This window comes from Harpia harpyja, chromosome 4 (genome assembly GCF_026419915.1).
Source record: "Harpia harpyja isolate bHarHar1 chromosome 4, bHarHar1 primary haplotype, whole genome shotgun sequence".
Lineage (NCBI taxonomy): Eukaryota > Metazoa > Chordata > Aves > Accipitriformes > Accipitridae > Harpia > Harpia harpyja.
In genome coordinates, this window is record NC_068943.1 from 83950913 (window position 1) to 83968168 (window position 17256).

Genomic DNA, 17256 nt, shown 5'->3' on the forward strand with positions numbered 1-17256 from the left:
AACTGCTGAGATTACAAACCTCATTTGGAATTGGGGTTTTTAGCCAGAGTATACTTTCGGTCCTTGGAAAATTGCCCACATGTGTAACTTGTTTTTGCTTCTCTTCAGACAAGGAATTCCCCCCCCGCTCCCTCCCTCCTCAGCACTTACGGATTTTTAACAGACGGCAGCATTCAAACTGAGAGCTAGCACAGGAAATGGCAAAGGTAGATCCTTCGGCTTTTAGGCTACAGAAACTTATTTCACTTTTTTTTTTTTTAAAAGGTTTTACTCTTCAGGAGGGATTTTTTTTTTTGCTGCGCTTTCCTGCGTTTGGAGGGGTCCGTGACTGAAGTTTCTTTCATAACCTCTTAGACCTGCCTAAATGTATCATTCATAAATTATGTTTGCTTTATGCTGAGGTTTTATTTCTGTTTCCTGACAAAAGAAAAAAAAAGTTATTCGTTTGTTGTTGTTGTGATTATCACTATTATTGTTATTATTGGTATAATTTCGGAATGTTTTATATCGCCTAAAATAAACGCTCAGCTCTTTGAAGGCTGGGTTATCTCAGAATCTGGTCTCCAGACACTCCATAGCCATGAAGTTCACTCTCAGCTTTTATCCTCTCTTAGCTTATCCTTATCGGCTTCCAAACCCAAACTGAAGAAGTAAATATGCCTCAAGTAATGCAGGTTACACCCCGATGCCATGTCGGCCTCTTGGTGTAAAGATCCTGGTGACACCCCCCCCCCCGTCCTGCCCTGTCCGTGCATCAGGACGGGGGGAAAGCTCCGCACCCCCAGGTCTCCCCCACCTTCTCCATATCAGTGATAAAGAGGCAAAATCAGCTGGAAGAAGGTGCCAGTTCTAATAAACGATAACAACAGTCTTTAAAAAGTGGTTAAATATGTTTCCGGTAAGAAACGGATCATCCGCATTTTTTCTTTCTTATGCCAAAACTTATAAATCAGTAAAAGGTGGCAACTGCACAGACTTAAAATCTGCATATTTTGAAAATATTTTGTATTTGGTTGTTTTCAACTTAGAAATGCCAACCCAAAGAGTTGTTTGTTAAGGATGGATTTTGGCAGTTGTGCATTTCAAAGCACTATTTGGAAATGATTCCTTCTCTTCACAAACAATAAAGATTATTTATAAACAGCATCTGAATTCAGAAGCCTCTGGCTTTCCATTGCAAGCTGACAATACTCCGAATTTTTCCTCACAGCCAAATACACTTGGCGCTGATTCTGAAAGCAGGAAAAAGTTTCCACTTCGGACTTTTTTTTTTTTTAATAACTATTTCCAGTTCCACTTCCCTTTACCAACTCACAACAATCACATATCTAAAATTAATCCAGTTTGCGAACCAAGCAAAGCTCGCACATCCTGCCTCCTCTCTCCCAAAGATTCATCCTTTTAGACTTTTAGACTCTGCTCCGAGGTCACTTTCTCCTTGACTTTTCCTTCTCCAAGATTTTTTTGCAAACAGAAGAGATTTTCGTGCAATTTCTGATGGCTTCTGTTTGGGGCTTGAAAATATAAATGCCTATATAGTGTCACCCGAAGCAGGCAGCACCGCACGACGTGGTCTCTCCAAGCGGGCAGACCTGGGATGAAGCTGTAGTTTGCCTTAAGCCCCTCTCAGAAAAGGCTACAAAGAGATGAGCTATGGGGATATGTATAAAAAATAAACTACTGAACAAACGGAAACCTCCAGAGGACCAAAAGCAAATGGATTTTGCAGATCTTCTTGTGAGGTTTCCAGTCACTAGGGATCTGAAACCCCTTGGTTTCTGCCTCACAGCCACGCTCCTAGGAGTCTTCTTGGTTTAAATTTATATACTACAGAAAATTATATACTCACATGCTGACATAGTTCATCATTATTTATAGGAGGCGCACCAGGATTTTTTCCAAGAATATATTTATTACAGGTAAGACATGGCCAATCTATCTAGCAAACAGAGAACAGGTGTTTTGCTTCAATTAACGTTCAATAATTTCATCTATACTTATTCAACACCCTGCTACCAACACGGCTGTTTATCCATCAGTTGTATAAACACATTTCCATGTGCCAAGCGAGTTTAATCTCCACAACACACTTAAATCAGCCCTTTCCTTTCCCAAGCTCTCATAACATTTGCAGAGTCCCTCCGAATCTCTTGTGAAATAGTCTGATTTTTAAAAATCATTTCTGAAAGGCAATAAAGCCGAGAAATATGACAATGTGAGCAACCAGCTCGTATTTCACGTCTGATGACACAGGGTCTTTTCATTTCCAAACCTCCTCAACTCTTAAGGAAGTTAAAAGAAGGGGAGGGGGGGAGAAGGAGACAGAAATCTGAAAAGTTGGAAAAAGCAGGAATTTTCTCCCCCCCCCCCCCCCCCCCCCCGTTTCACACTACCCCTGTTCGTGTGAGATGCACTGGAGAGAGCAGCGATCCTGCCCCACGCTGCTCACTGGTAGGATTTCTCTGCTTTTACCAGTTTAAACGCGAAAGGGGTGAAGTGGAGTTACTTTGGATTAACCCACCCCCCCCCGGGAAGGAGAGGAGAGTTTGCAGGTCAGTGGGGAGTACTCACCTGGGGACATTTACCCACGGCTGTCTTGGCAAGATCTTAGCCCAGAGGTTGGCGAGGGCTCCCCAAGCACTCCTCAAACCTCACCTTGGCTGGAGCCTGCAGACTGAATCTGCTTCTCCAACACAGGGAGGATTTTGAGCTGCCTGGGGGGCTCTTGCTACCCCGATGGATGCAAAAACTAAAAATAAATCTGACCTCCGGCATTAAGCTCCGGTTCTCCTTGCCCATCATCCCAACCCTCTCGATTTTTTTTTTTTTTTTTTTAAATGAAAATGGACAGCTTCCTAATAGCTCCTCATTTAGAGGAGCTCTGGTCCTGGACATGGGGAAACGTGTCCCTCCATCAGGCTGAAGGGCAGATGCTCATGGAAAAGCACAGCTTATAGGAATAAGGGAAAATCTAAGGCTTTGGGTGTAGGTTTTTAAGCGCCTTCACAGTCTTCCAGTACCGATAAAACACCTCTGATAGCAATTTCCCACATACGTTTTGTGTAGGCACGGACATATGGACACATAGGCGCGCAGACTCTCATATAGACAGAGAGAAATGCGAAATATATTTTTCCTTCATTTCAGGCGGCTATTAGCACCCCTCAATGTTATTATTAGCCTGTTAATACAGACTTCCATCTCTATACACTTCAGGAAGGATTCGCGATGATTTATCATTCCTAGAAATCTCTTTGCCCTTCACTTTAAATATCCTTCAGTGGTGGGGTGAGAGGGAGAAGGGCGGAGGGGTAATAGATTAAAGGAAGCAAATTGATCCAGACTGTTACAGCTGAAGTCCAGAGAAACACTTTTGCCGTAATCATAGAGAGCACCTTTTCCTTAACCAACATTTACGACGCCATCGGAGCATCTTGCAATAAACGGATTTATCATCATAACTTGGTAAAACTGACCCCGTTACCCCCCATCATTTGGGCTGGGAGCCGCACCGAGCTCTAACCCCGTGTCAATCATTCCTTTCGGTGGAAGGAAAAAAACCCCAAATCGTCGGGTTTTCGAAAACACAGGGAAAATGCAAGCGGGGGGGTGGGTGGGTGGATGTTGTTTGACACGCACACACACCGTGGGCACATACATGTGAGGTGTGAGGGGGGGCACGGTGACTGAAAACGCGAGGGATTCCTTTTTTGCCCCCTTTCTTTTCCACAGGCAATAAATTCAAGGCTATAAAAATCAAAGAAAGCTAATGTAAGTTTTATTAAACTATTTAACCATCACAAGTTTAAGGCATTCTGTAACAAAGCCGGATCAGTGGCGCACTGTATTTTACTAGCCTTGTAAAGTTAAATGAAGGCTTCTGATTTCAGCAATGTGGGAAACTATTTTAGCCCAAGCAAAGCGACCCTGAGATTATGCCGTGAAACATGCGAACATATGTTCATATACAGAGGTATTTGAAAGATGTTTTTATATATATATATCTAAGCATAAAGTCGAAGGCAGGCTTTGGATGTATACAGGGGTTGCGGCTCGGCAGCTTGCTGGTCAAAGTTGCAATGCCACGTCCATGCCAGTGACATTTTAAATTTCATATTTACCCACGTTATTTCACCATGTTAACAATCCATATTCCCACCCCAGCTGGTTAATTATTTATAACACCCTCCCCACCACTCTGGCTACCTAGATCCATCTTTTTCTTTACAAAAACACATATATGTGTGTGTTTATGTATATATGCCTGTAATGCACGCACACATATGTATGTATATGAAATCACGGCGGGGGGGGGGGCAGGCGCGTGTTGGTTTGTACTTATTCTCTGGGTTTTTTGCTATCGTACTCTGGAGCCCGAGTGGCAAAGAATAGCTTTTATCTCTATTCCCCCATGATGGTTATTAAAGGCAAAGCGAGCACATCAGCATCTTTCTTTAAAAAAAAAAAAATTAAAAAAAAAACAACCTCCCTCCCCTTCCGGACCCCCCCCCCCCCAATAATATTTCAGGAGCAAATCTAGGAAGGGATATTAGCCCCAGCTCTGTCCGTTTGGTGGCTTTTCGAAACTCCTGACGTTTTGCAACATTGCATAAACATAAAACAATCCATCCTTGATATGGAATGCAAGGGCGGATGACAGCGCAGCGCAGCCCCCTCGGCTTCGATTGATTTACGCCGAGACTGACGCTTTATCAGGCACACGAAAAAAGTTTGACCAATCATTTTGCTGGGAGCTCACAACACAGCAGCCCAACTGTACTTTGTTGGCTGGGAAGTTGGAGAAGGGGGTAGAGTACAAATCTAGATCTGTCCTATATATTTTTTTCCCTTCATTGAACCGTGCTTTGTATGATGTCTGAGAATGTCCATTTCTGGGACTCTTAGCAATTATTATGTCGACTCTATTATAAGTCATGAAAGTGAAGACTCGCCTTCAGCTAAATTTTCATCTGGGCAATATACAAGTTCCAGGCAAGCTGGGCACAATGAGCATCTAGAATTCCCCTCCTGTAGTTTTCAGCCAAAACCTCCAGTTTTCAGCGCCTCCTGGACTCCTTTGAATCCACATTCTTCTGGTACCCTTCCTGCCGTCTACCATCCATATATTCAACATCAAAGCGTCCCATCTGATAGCAGGTATCTCCGGAGCTGGCTGGATCCAGTACCCAGAGCAGAGAACCTCCCCGGGCAGGGATCTGTTAAGGCAGAGCCGCTGCTGGGCCGTCCCGGGGATGTCCATAAACAGGGAACACAGGAGTACAATTTAGAAACTTCTGCTGCAAGGGAAGGGATCGTTTCCAATCAAAGGCCCAGCTTCGAGGACAATAAAGTTTGTGAAGGAAGCGAAGACAAAGACAGGACAGATCAAAGTAAGTTATAAAAGTGAGGAAGTAAACAGTATAAAAGCTGGAGGAGGTGCAATAAAAGGGGACAATGCTGCGTAAAGTTTAAAATCAGGGCTTAAAGAAAAGTCTCAGCTTGCCGATGCCAACCTAAGGGGAGAGGTGGGGAGGGGAGAGGGGTGGCATTGTCTCTGCCGGTAAATAAAAATAAAAATAAAAATGAGCGTCGTCTCTGAGCTTAAACAGAGTCCAGAGCGGACAAAAGCTGGAGCGAGGCATCCTCTTTCCTCCAGAGCGCTGGCTCCGGCAGCAGAGACCACTTTAGTAAGCGGGAGTAAATCTGCGCGGGTGCGGGCGGTGGGGAAGGGAAGGGGGGAGCCGGGAAATGTCGGGGAACAAAGGTAGGGAAAGGGGAGCCGAGGGTGGCGGTCGGGGGAGAAGAACAAGAAGGGGGGAAAGAGGAGAAATTACGGAGGAAAAGTTCACGGGGGGGGGGAAGTAAACAGCAGCGGGGGCTTTTCCGTGCCCGCGGCTCCGGTGTAGCCCGGCAGATGCGGGGACGGGCTCGCTCCCCTCCGCAGCTCCTCGCGGGTTTGGGGAGGGTCGTGTCTTTTTTTTAGTAGTAGTAGTATTCCTCGGGTTTGTTTCTTTGTTTGTTAGTGTTTGTTTATTAAATGCAACCGTCCAGGGTATGAATATTTCAAAGCCACGCTCCTTCCTAGTTTAAAAAAAAAAAAAAAAAAAAAAAGGAGGGGGGTGTGTGTGCTTCCAACCTAATTAGCTTTTATTTGTAATGTAGCCAGATTGGGGAAACAGTTAAACTTCTGCATGTGCTTTTTCCGCGAGCTGGCTCGTCCTTTTTCCCCCTGAAATATAGAAAAAAAAAAAAAATCACTCGCCTTGAAAATATTTAATAAAGCTATCAATAATGCTATTAATAATACTATTATTAATAATAATGATAATAACGGTGATAATATTAAGAATAATGCAATGGCGTTTGAGTAAGAAAGAATCAGTATCTTCACCTCGTGCCGATCCGGCTGGTACCTGGTTTCCATCTGAAAGGTAAACCGGAGCCAGAGCCCGAGCAGGAGGCAAAGACAGAAACTTGGCTTCACCCCCACGGTAAATATTTTGCAGTGAAAGCCGAAGTTTTCCAAACTGGCAGCGGAGCAGCCCCCGCCGAGGGTAGAACTCCTCGGAGTCTGTGCAGGACGCACTGACACAGTCATTCTTTTTCCCCTTGAATTAACTTCTATTCCCCCCCCCCCAGTCAACGTGGAACAGCAACAGAGATTGCCATTGCAACCATACGATTAAAAATACAGTATATTCTCGTCCCTCACGATTTCCTCCCCTCCTTGTGCAGGATGTTATGGTGACTTTTTTTTTTTTTTCCTATCATTTAACTTGCATGCAGACACACAGGCACACACACACTCACACACACACAAAAAGAAAGTCCTATTCTATTGTACTGGGCAGAGATCCAGAACAAACTGCAACCGTGAGGTGAATGATTTGAGAGAATTAAATATCCAGGTTCTGTGCTCAATGTCCCTGAAATTGAATATATAAAAATCTTGTCCAAGAAAATGTTATTAAGTTATAAGTAAGTGCAGGGACCCGCGCGCTAAGAGGATGCTGTGTGGTTTCTATGGCATGTGGTTACGACTCATATTTTGTTTTAAATAATAGTTTAATTTGGGCTGATGTTGAGAGCCTGCCAGGGCTGGAAGACGGAGCTGTTTTGCAGAAAGTACTTCCACCAATTTCCCTGACTCTTTCAATTTTTGAAAGTATTTCGTAATAATGAATCTCCACCCTGTGTATGGCACAGGGATCTGTTAATTTATTTGCTGGATTTTAAAGAAAAGCTGCGCCAGAACCTCTTCCCATTCACTTTCCTGTTTAGGGATTTGTGTCTAGTGAATAGATAAAGCAACACTGGCGTTTAAAATATCTTATATTTTAACGATCCAAAATATGACCGAAAAACAAAACCAAACTGAATAAAAATCCGTTATGAAGCAGAGCCCTCCATTGCCATTAAAGGATGGGTAGCAGGATTAACAGTATCAATTATTAACAGCTTTCTTCCTCTTTAATATTTAATTCTGCATATTAGATCAAGTCAATTACATTAAGGAAATAGCCGTGCAAATTTGTAAGAGGCAGTACTTACAGGGGAAGATTAACCGGATTATTTTTAAAAAATATTCAATATATTTCATTTTACGTAGAGGAAACGTTCTGATGGCGCGCGCGTGTGTGTATGTATATATTTATAATGGTCCATTTAATTGGTGTAAAGGTTTATGGCTTCAGTCATAATTTCAGAGGAGGCAAAGGAAATAAAATAGAAATACGTGGTCTGTCTGTAACCCTTCATTTTACTCTTTCTCGCCTCTCAGTTACCCAACGGTCAGCTAATATTTGCATGTGATTAGTAAATGCTCTATTATTTACCCTAAACCCACTTCACCTTTGGGTGCGACCTTCACCACTGTCGTGTCTGTGGGGGTGGTTTCTGCTCCCAAAATGTTGTTTCCCCCCCCCTTGAATGGGCTAATTCCTGAAATGTCCTTTTTGCAAAAGATTCCCACGTAACTTCTCCCACACGCGAGGGTGACGGGCAGCCTGTTATTTATTTTGGGCTGCATTTGCAGCTCTGCAAATGTCCATGTCTCTGGGTAACACTGTCCAGATCTCCGGCAGCAGAGTCCTTCCAGCCCTCAGAGGATGTTTATTGTATCGAGACCGTTTCTTGCCACATAGCAAAAAAATAGGCAGGATTTATGAAAGGTTTCTCCAGACCTCCTCTCTCTGCTCTTTTCCTGCGCGATATGTCTGTAGGAGTAAATCTGTAGACACGTGGGAAAACAGGTCTGGGAAAAAAAAAATAATTTTTGCCTCGGTTTCTTTGTATATATGGTGCGTAACGTGCAGATATGGGCGTTATGCAAATCTATAAGTGCATGTGGGTGTTTACCTGGCATAGATGGACCTGGGGAAAAGTGGGGGGAGCTCTGCCAGTGGCACGTGTGCACCCAAACATACGTGTGCGCACAGACACGGGTGTGCAGAGGCATGGCTGTGCACAGACACGCGTGTGCACACACACACAGCCATGGGTGTGCACAGTCACAAATCTGTGCGTACAGACAACAGGGGTCTGCGGGTCCCAGTCCCCCCACACACACACTGGGGAGGGATGGGGTGCGTGTACGGTGGTATTTCGGGATCGCCCCCCCCCCAATCTGCGCAGCCTGTGCTCGCCCTGACGATCCCGTATGATTTTCATACGGCCCCTGCTGCTAACTCCTATGGCAGGGAGCATTTTTCACCCGGGCGTGCATATGCGTATGTATAATCTTAATATTTGATGGCATGATTAAAACCTTCTGAGAAACACTCAAGCTGCATCGTATTGATCTTGCTGCTTTTCTTTCAGCTAACCCAGCTGCCAGCTGGCTTCACGCCCGTTCCTCCAGGAAAAAACGATGCCCTTACACCAAATACCAGACCCTGGAACTAGAGAAGGAGTTTTTATTCAATATGTACCTGACGAGGGACCGTAGACACGAAGTGGCCAGACTCCTCAACCTGAGTGAGAGACAAGTCAAAATCTGGTTTCAGAACCGAAGGATGAAAATGAAGAAAATGAACAAGGAACAGGGCAAAGAATGAAAAACCAGAAAAGCAGCATCCCCCCCCCTTCCCCCCAGCCTCCGCGGCCGCGCACCCCCACTGTAGTGCTGCCAAATCCCCCAAACACGAGGGGAAAACCTCCCCGTTTCCCATCTCCACCTTTGCATGCGAGATGTTGCTTATTATTCTTTTTTATCTTCTTAGTATTGCCACATAGGAGGCAACTTAGCCAAAACTGCAGCTCCTTTTTGGGGACACATGCTGGGTTTTGTTTCTGTTCTCTTGTTTTCTTTCTCTATTTCCCCCCCCCCCCTTTTCCCTTTTCTTCTCCCTACAGTGTAACATAGACACAGGCTCCTGTCTGAGCAGCAGCTTTCTCTGCTTGCATTTTCTCCATGGAAAACAAGACGGCAAACACAACTGGCCACAAACAACCCCGGCCCAAGCCCCCACCAAACCTCGCTGTCTTTCTTTATCCACGTAAGGACAATGATTCTCTATAACATTCACAACACCCCGGCGCACACACACACACACTCACACTCACACGTTGAGGTGGCCAAGGAACCAGACGATTTAATTAAACTACTGCAAGACAGACACATTCGTAAGACTTGCGTTTAATTGCACCCAACAAATCATTTTCACTTCGCCAACTTTATACCGGGGTAGTCGGTTAATGACAGCCCAACTCCCAACTGCGCTGGGTTTCTTCCTTTTTTAATTTTTTAAAAATTTTTTTTGTTCCTTCTCTTTTTTATTTTTTTTAATTTTTTTTTAGTTTGTTTTATTATGCGGGATTTTTATTTGAATCGTGCCATGGCAGATATGTGACTTTGACCTGAAAGTTTAGTAGGATCTTTCCAGGCAAACCTCCTCATCTGGTAGTTTTATACTGGGTCACTTGGAAGAGGAGAAAAGACGGGGAGGGAGGCGAGAGAGTGTGTGGGGGGCACTCTCAGAGCCACATTGTAAATTATTTAGGAGAAAAAGGGGCGGAAGAACCCCTGCCAACTTATTCCTAACTTTTAGAGGAGAGGAAGAATGGGATTTTCTAGTTAAAAAACTACCTTAGTAGAGCTATAAGGGAGGGGAAGGTTGTGTTCTTAGTGCTAGCATATTTATAATTTATTGTGAATTGACTTTTCCTAAAGCAGTAGGCTGTTGCAGAGATAAAGTGCCAACCCTAGCCTGTGTGTATTTCTTCCCCCTCCTGTTTGCTGAGATGCTTTTAATACTTGAATGTCGGTAGGGTTTTGTTGGGGTGGGGTTGGTTTTTTTTGTGTTGTTGGTTTTTTTTTTCTTTCTTTTTTTTTTCGCCTGAAGCGAGCTCCCGGCATGTTTTCCCATTGCCACCCGCTTTCCTCCGGGGCCCGGTGCCACGCCGGGGTCGGGGCCCGCCGCCTCCCCGGGGAAGGAGCCTCGTCCCGCGGGTGACACCGGGGGGGATGCGGCGGCTCCGCGCTGGGTCCCCCCCCTCCTCCTCCATCCTCATCCTCACCCGAAGAAGCGTTTAGAGTAACAAATCTAGACCTTACTGGTCTCATGTCATGCCGGCCGGAGCTGATTTCTCATCTGACAGATCCGCTGGAGGTTTCTCCAACCCGCCCGTGCGGGACTGGTTTCCCTTTATCTCTGTAAGACTTAACTTTGTTTTGGGAATGGGGGGGGTGGGGGGGGGAGGAGGGAGGGGGGTGGGTGGGTGGGGGTTTAGTACCAGTTGATTATATGGTGGGTATTGTAAAATGTGTTTGTGGTTGTGTTTCTGTGAATGTTGAAGCTCGTTTTCTGTTTCTACTGTGGCTTTTTAAGTATGCGAAGAGTTCTGCAGTTGATAGTGGATGGAAAATATCGAAATAAACCTCTCTCGTTTTCTTCGTGTGCAAATTTGTATGTTTAGCTGCCAGGAGGCTTTCTAGGAACAAGGCGAGTGTAAGGTGGCTTGTTTTCATAGGGTGGGGGGAAAAAAATAGAGAAAAGAAATTTATTTCTGCTGTATCTCTGAACGACCCAGTGCAAATCTGATTTCAGAAGCGCTAACTCGTGTGTCCTTAGCGTCAGGTTTTGTGAGACCACTTTTATCTGCTGAACAGAGATTGCTCTGGGAAGAAGCGATAGGCAGATTTGCTTTTTTGGGAAGTGTTCCTGCTTTCCCCCCCCTCCGCCCCCCCCATGATCCAGAGATAAGGATCAAGTAGCTGCGCCTCGGTGCACTGAAACTTCCACCACTTCAATTCCTCTTGAAAGGGGTAAAAAATAAATTAAAATCTTCCACTCGACAAGAAACCAGACTTTAAGTGTTTAAGACCATTCTTCAGAAAGTTTTTTGGTTGGTTTTGTGTTTGGTTTTTTTTAATGCCTAGACTTTCTCGTGTAAAACTTTCCATCATGAAGTAGCTCCTTGGGGCTTCAAAATTTAACTGTTCTGTTGCCGGAGGGAGTTAAATGTAACCAAACTTCACCCTGTGTCAAAGCCCCTAATCTCCTTCCTCGAAACTCAGTTAAGAAAAGCAGTTTCGGAGATATTTTGAGCTGGGGGAAAAAAGTTGGTGGCAGCAGGCTTATTTCTCTAAATCGGGATTTATTTAAAACAAAAATGATAGTGGGTCGAAAAAGGTGATTTAGCTGTGCTTAAGCTGGGCAGTCAAATTTTTCAGTTTTGTTTGATTCTTCTCAAGGATGGATGAATTTCAAATCTGCTTCATGCTGAATTGGTGTGTTCCTCATATCTCGAACTGAGTATGGACTTGCCTAAACCCTCATTACTATATTTTTCAGAAACGTATCCGTGACTTAATTGATGTTTGCAACCCATCGGCCACTAGGATTTAGAAACGTTTTTCACTTTCCTTAGAATTGTGGTAAAGAGCGGATATTTTTAAGACGACAATATAAGGTTCTTTTTAAATAGAATTTAAAATGTTAGTTCATTTTATTAGGAAATATGCTTACTTAAAAAATGTTGGAAAAACTGTCTTCTGTAGCATCAGCCCGGATGTATTTTCCAGAGATGTTTAATGCTCCAGAATAAAAATCGATTTTAGAACAACAGCACCTATATGTCATTGTGTTATACTGCTTCATCTAAAATTTCAGAAATATTTTCATTGTGTTTTCCTGCGTTCTTTAGTGGCTCGTTAAGTGTATTATAAGAATCAATTTTTGCTTAGGTTAAAAAAAAAAGTGTCCAGAGACAAATGGAAATCATTCCTCTCCGGTGTAGCAAGTGCTTACTTGGTCCCATACAAACTTGCTGCGCTTCTCAGTATTTTTTATTTTTTGTTTTTAAACTGGAGACCGTTAATTTCTGGTTACATTTACCGGTGGTTGGTTGGCTGTTAGTTTGCATGTTTATTTGTTTGTTTTGGAGGGTTTAGTCTTTGCATTCCTGCATCAGCCTTACAGGACCAGAAGTAAAGGTGCAGAGTGGACTAGCTTTATTTGACTTTCTTTGGTTTATTCCCCTACCGCGCAAGGAAAACTTTGCTAAAGAAAAATTAGAAACCCAAAACAAACAGTGGGAAACCCCACCCCGCTTTCCCTGCTTGGCATCACCTCGGATTTGACACGCGGTTCCTTTTTCCAAGGGCTCAATGAGCGGTTCCTATAATTCCTTCTCTAAATTCGTTTGACATTTTATTGCTCATGAAGAAATACAGGCGCTTGGAAAGTGTTTCTATCTCTATATTTAAAAAACAAACAAACCCTAAGACCTGCTCAGCCCTGCAGGAAGCAGGTAGTGAGAAATATAACCGAGAATCTCTTTCCACTAATTTTTAACATAATGGGCGCTCTAAAGGGCAATATTTCACTTCTTAAAAAAATCCTTTCTTTGGGGCAGCTCTGAAAAGAAAACAAAAGAAGAAGAAAGATATTTGGAGCTTACTGAGGGAAGAGAGAGAAAGGGAAGTAACTTGTCATAAAAAAAAGGAAAATTCAGTGCAGTGTGCTGCAATAAAAGAATATGACCGCTATAAAACTTTATAGGGTATAAATTTCTGAAGGTTAAGGAACTAAACGGCTGTAAAGCAAACAGTGCAAGAAAACTTTCAGGAACTCCTAAATTACTACAACGACTTGGGAATGTGGGGAAACCCAACGTGTAAATGCTCTTGTTTCTGCTTCAGTCACATACAAAGTCCCCCTCTTTTTTTTTTTTTTTTTCCCCCCTAAGGGAGGGGGTAGTTAAAAAATAAGGGGGAGGGGGGAGAAGAGAGGGAGAGAAAAGGTGGGGAGGGACTTTTGCTAATTTATTCTTCTCTTGCAGATGCCGTGAAAATCCAGTGCTCTGGATGATTCCCTTTGTTCTTTTTTTTTTTTTCCCTTTTTTTTTTTTTTTTTCTTTTTTCTTTAAAGCAATTCCAGGCTGCCAGAATGCTGAGCCATGCACACAACAACAACAACACACACACACGCACCCCCACGCTCACACACTCGAAGTTCTGGCGAGACGTCTGGGCTTGGGAAGCTCTTTATCGGTTTACAGCTCTGGCCTTCCCCCTCCAGAGCAGAATGACCAATTGTTTAGTCTCGGAATTTGAAACAATAGCGGTTTTCAAAAGCAAACCCATTTTGCCTCTTTTTTATTGCCGGGTAGAGCGACTGGATAGTGGAGCTTTCCGCGCGTAAAACTTGGGGCGAGGAGGAGAAACTCGATTTTCCTTTTTTCTCCCCCTTTTCCTCCCTCCCCTCGCTTTTGGCTAGTTTGATTTCCCCAGGTCCTTCATTTCCCCCTCTTTTTTCTGCTCCCCCCCCTCCCCAGGCTCTCTCCCCTCCCTCCGCTCCCCGCGCCCCTCGGCGCAGGCTGCGGCGCCGCGGCGCGCCGCTAGGTGGCGCCGTTGCTCCACGCTAGACGCGCGTCTCCCGCGCTCGGCCGCGGGGCTCCGCGTAACACCTTGATTTCATTAGCGGCAGCAACCGGGCTGTTTGCTGGCGAGCATGAATAATCCCGAGGCATAAAATATAGGGTTAATTATAGCTATTTTGCCGATTTTATAGGTTACATCTATTTTTCCCCGCGAGGGTAAATTATGTGAGGCTAAAAAAAAAAAAAGAAAGAAAAAAGAGTTAATCTGATGCTGGGATGCGGTGAGAGGTGGGACACGCATCTATTTTAAACGTTCATTTAAAGGGGAGAAAAAAACCCATCGGGTTTTGTCTTCTGCTAGTTCGGGTGGAGGTGGGAGGACAGCTTAATTATCTCCAAACCGAAGATTTACGCTTGCAGGACTGGAAAAGAGAGTGGCTCCAAGAATTCGGGGAGAAAGGCGCGCACAGAATCAGGACATTTTTTCCCTGGCTCTTCACCTTAGCCGTTAGGATGATCTGCGCTTTCTCGGCTCTTTATTTTATATGTTTTAGATTCATAGGCATCGCGGAAAAAAAGCCAGCATAAGCTTTTTAGGAGTTGAACCGGTCATTTTTGGTATAGTTGCTCCATCTTTTGGTAATGCTGCTGCTCTTTGCCGAAGGTCTTCACTTAATATGCTTGCAAATATTTTTCAGTGCTACAAAATAGCAAATTAATCCAAAAGGCTATTAACTTGCCACGTTTTGTGATAGGTATAAATACTCCACTGGTGCCATAGCAGCAAAAATGTAAACTTTTAACTCCATTAGTTCACTTTTATTTTGGCCTTTGTTTCTTCAAAATTACAAGACCGAAATTATTCAGATGTTCCAGTCCTTCAGTGACAAATTCAGCTACAAATAACATAGAAAGGAACGGTGGCAATAATTTCAGTATAGGTTTTCTTTCAAATTGTTATAAACAGGTATTTTCTGAATAAATTTTTCTCTGAAGTTACACCAGAAAATACACCCCTTCCTCGATAAGCAGTATTCTGGGGTAGAATGTAACAAATTAAACCGATACACACAATAGACCAGGATGCGATATGTTGTTTCAAGAGGCAAAGTTTAAGCATCTCAAGACTCTGTTTAAATGCTAGAAAATGAAATACAAATGTAAACAGAAATAGATGGGGAAAATAAAGAAAAACTCTGCCCTTGTGCATTCAGTAAAATGCAGAGCAGTGAAAAGTTAAGGTTTACCTAGGAAAGGGTTTGGGGTTCTTTTTTTTTCCTTGTGAATTCCTAATAAATCTTTCCTCCACTGGGTATTTATAAATTATCTTCTCTCTCACAGACACACACACGCACACACACACACATCCCCACTTGTTTTTTCTTATAATAGAAACATTTTCCTTTCATCAGGAATCTGAGTACAGTATAGGAATGATTTAAGATCAGCCATTGATTTCTGGTGCATTGGTGAGTTACCATCACATCATGACCATAAAATTCTACTGCACTTGATAAAAATGTTAACTTCCAAGAACAACTTCACTCCTGCCTTCTTGGGGTCCATGTACGAACGGGAATTCCTGTTATTTTTTACTTTACAAACTTCAATAGATGGGCGTACGCCTGTAAATACACATAGAAGAAGATAGCTTCTCTTCTAAAAATACTTTAGTCGATTCCTTTTTTTTTTTTTTTTTCCTTTCTTGAAAATTCTAGTATCGAGCGTCCCCATGCCAGGCTGCAAAGCGCTATTTACTTGTGTGCACCATTTCTGGGGTTTTATGTTCAAAGATGAAACCAAAATCTGCTCAATCGACAATAAAAGTGTTGAGAAAAATAAAATGTTAACTTGTCTTTTAGGGGGGAAAAAGCCTTAATTATACCACTGCAAGTACTCCAACAACAATAATTACTTGAAAAGGCTCTTAGACTCGACTGAAATTATCCCTACACAAAATAAAGGAAACGTATTTACTTAAATTATTTCTCTAAGGATGGTTTTAAAGTTTTATTCCGTTACTATCTTTGTTTTCTTTCTTTCTTTCTCTCTCTCTTTCTTTCTGTCTTTCTTAATTCCCTGCCTATTCCCACTGCCAATTTTAATGCAAGTATTTCTTTCTTTTTTTTTTTTTTTTTTACCAAAGCCCTGGCAAGACAGACTAACCAAAACATTTCAACTTTTTCCTGTTTTCCATGTTGTGGAGGTTGAAAATTGTCCCTCAGTTGAAGGCAGGCATGAGAGAAACCGCCTTTAATTCACCTTTCTCGTGTCAAAACCACGCAGAGGGATGCAACGAGAAGCAGCAGAAATCTACCCAGGGCAAAGGGGAAAAAAAAAAAAAAAAAAAAAAGAGGTTTAAAAGAGTGTCTTTAACTCCTATTGAAGGTTGAAGGATTGGGAAATATAGCTGGCATTGCGAGGAGCTTGGAGGGGCGTCGTGGGTGTCTAGGCAGGCTGGGGCAGCGTTTGGGTTGGGAGGGTTTGGTGTCGTTATTAGCTGAAATACCTCTCGGTAATATTTGCTGACTGCGAGAAATGAATTTCAAAATCTACCCCCTGTGTGTTTAGATGGTGGAAAATCGCAGCGTTGGCATCTTAGGGGTAAGTTTGCTCCGTTGTTACCAAATGCCAATAAAACAGAAAGCCTGTCTCCTCTCTCCCTTACCCCATCCCCCTCTTCTCCCCAGTTTTCATTACAAGTATCATGCAAAAATTAAAAAAAAAAAAAAAGGGAAAAAAATGGAAGTTATTGAGGAGGGGGTGAGGTAGGGAACAGCCATCAGTTACTGACCATAAAGGTTCTGTTCTGGATGTGATAAGCGACACAATACTTTTAGTTCGTAATCATCCCCGACCACATCTTGAACAAGTCCTCGGCGGGGGAGGAGGCAGGGAGGGGGCTGCGGGAGAGACACAAAAAGTCAATGTTATATATGAAAAACTATAATCATTTTAATTCAATATTGACACCTCAACATCTCGCTGTAATGCGGACGGGTCCAATCGAAACCTCTGGTTTATAGCAGTAGAGGAACGAACTCGTAAAATCCTAACGGCTTTTATGTAGTGCGGTATAAACAACAACAACATCCCCGGCTTTATGGCGTTTTATAGTTTGTTAAACAGTTTACAGCCTTTTTTGGGGCTATTACAAATGCAATTCCCTTCATGTGATAGTTAAACCTTTATCAATAATAAGGAAATTGATCATTAAAATGTTAAATATGACTACCTCGTTTGTTTTAAAATATGTTTAGGGTAAGAAGCTGTATGATTTGATAACTTGTATTAAAATACCAATTACATTTATAGGACCTTTTAAAACTGGTAGCAATTAAATCGTGTTCTTTTACAGTTTTCCAAAGCGACCCTGACATTTAAAAAGGCTAAAACTGCCTCGTTAAAATTTTGAAATTAACGACTGCGAGC

General features: G+C 43.0%; 1 protein-coding gene across 1 annotated transcript; it reads left to right on the top strand.

Annotated features, from left to right (window-relative positions):
* The first annotated feature begins 4882 nt into the window (after nt 1-4882).
* Nucleotides 4883-9077, top strand: HOXB9 (homeobox B9). The gene is made up of 2 exons (XM_052785882.1): nt 4883-5390; nt 8821-9077. The coding sequence occupies exons 1-2, from the start codon at nt 4883-4885 to the stop codon at nt 9054-9056; spliced, it is 744 nt and encodes a 247-aa protein (XP_052641842.1). The 3' UTR covers nt 9057-9077.
* The last annotated feature ends 8179 nt before the right edge of the window (nt 9078-17256 follow it).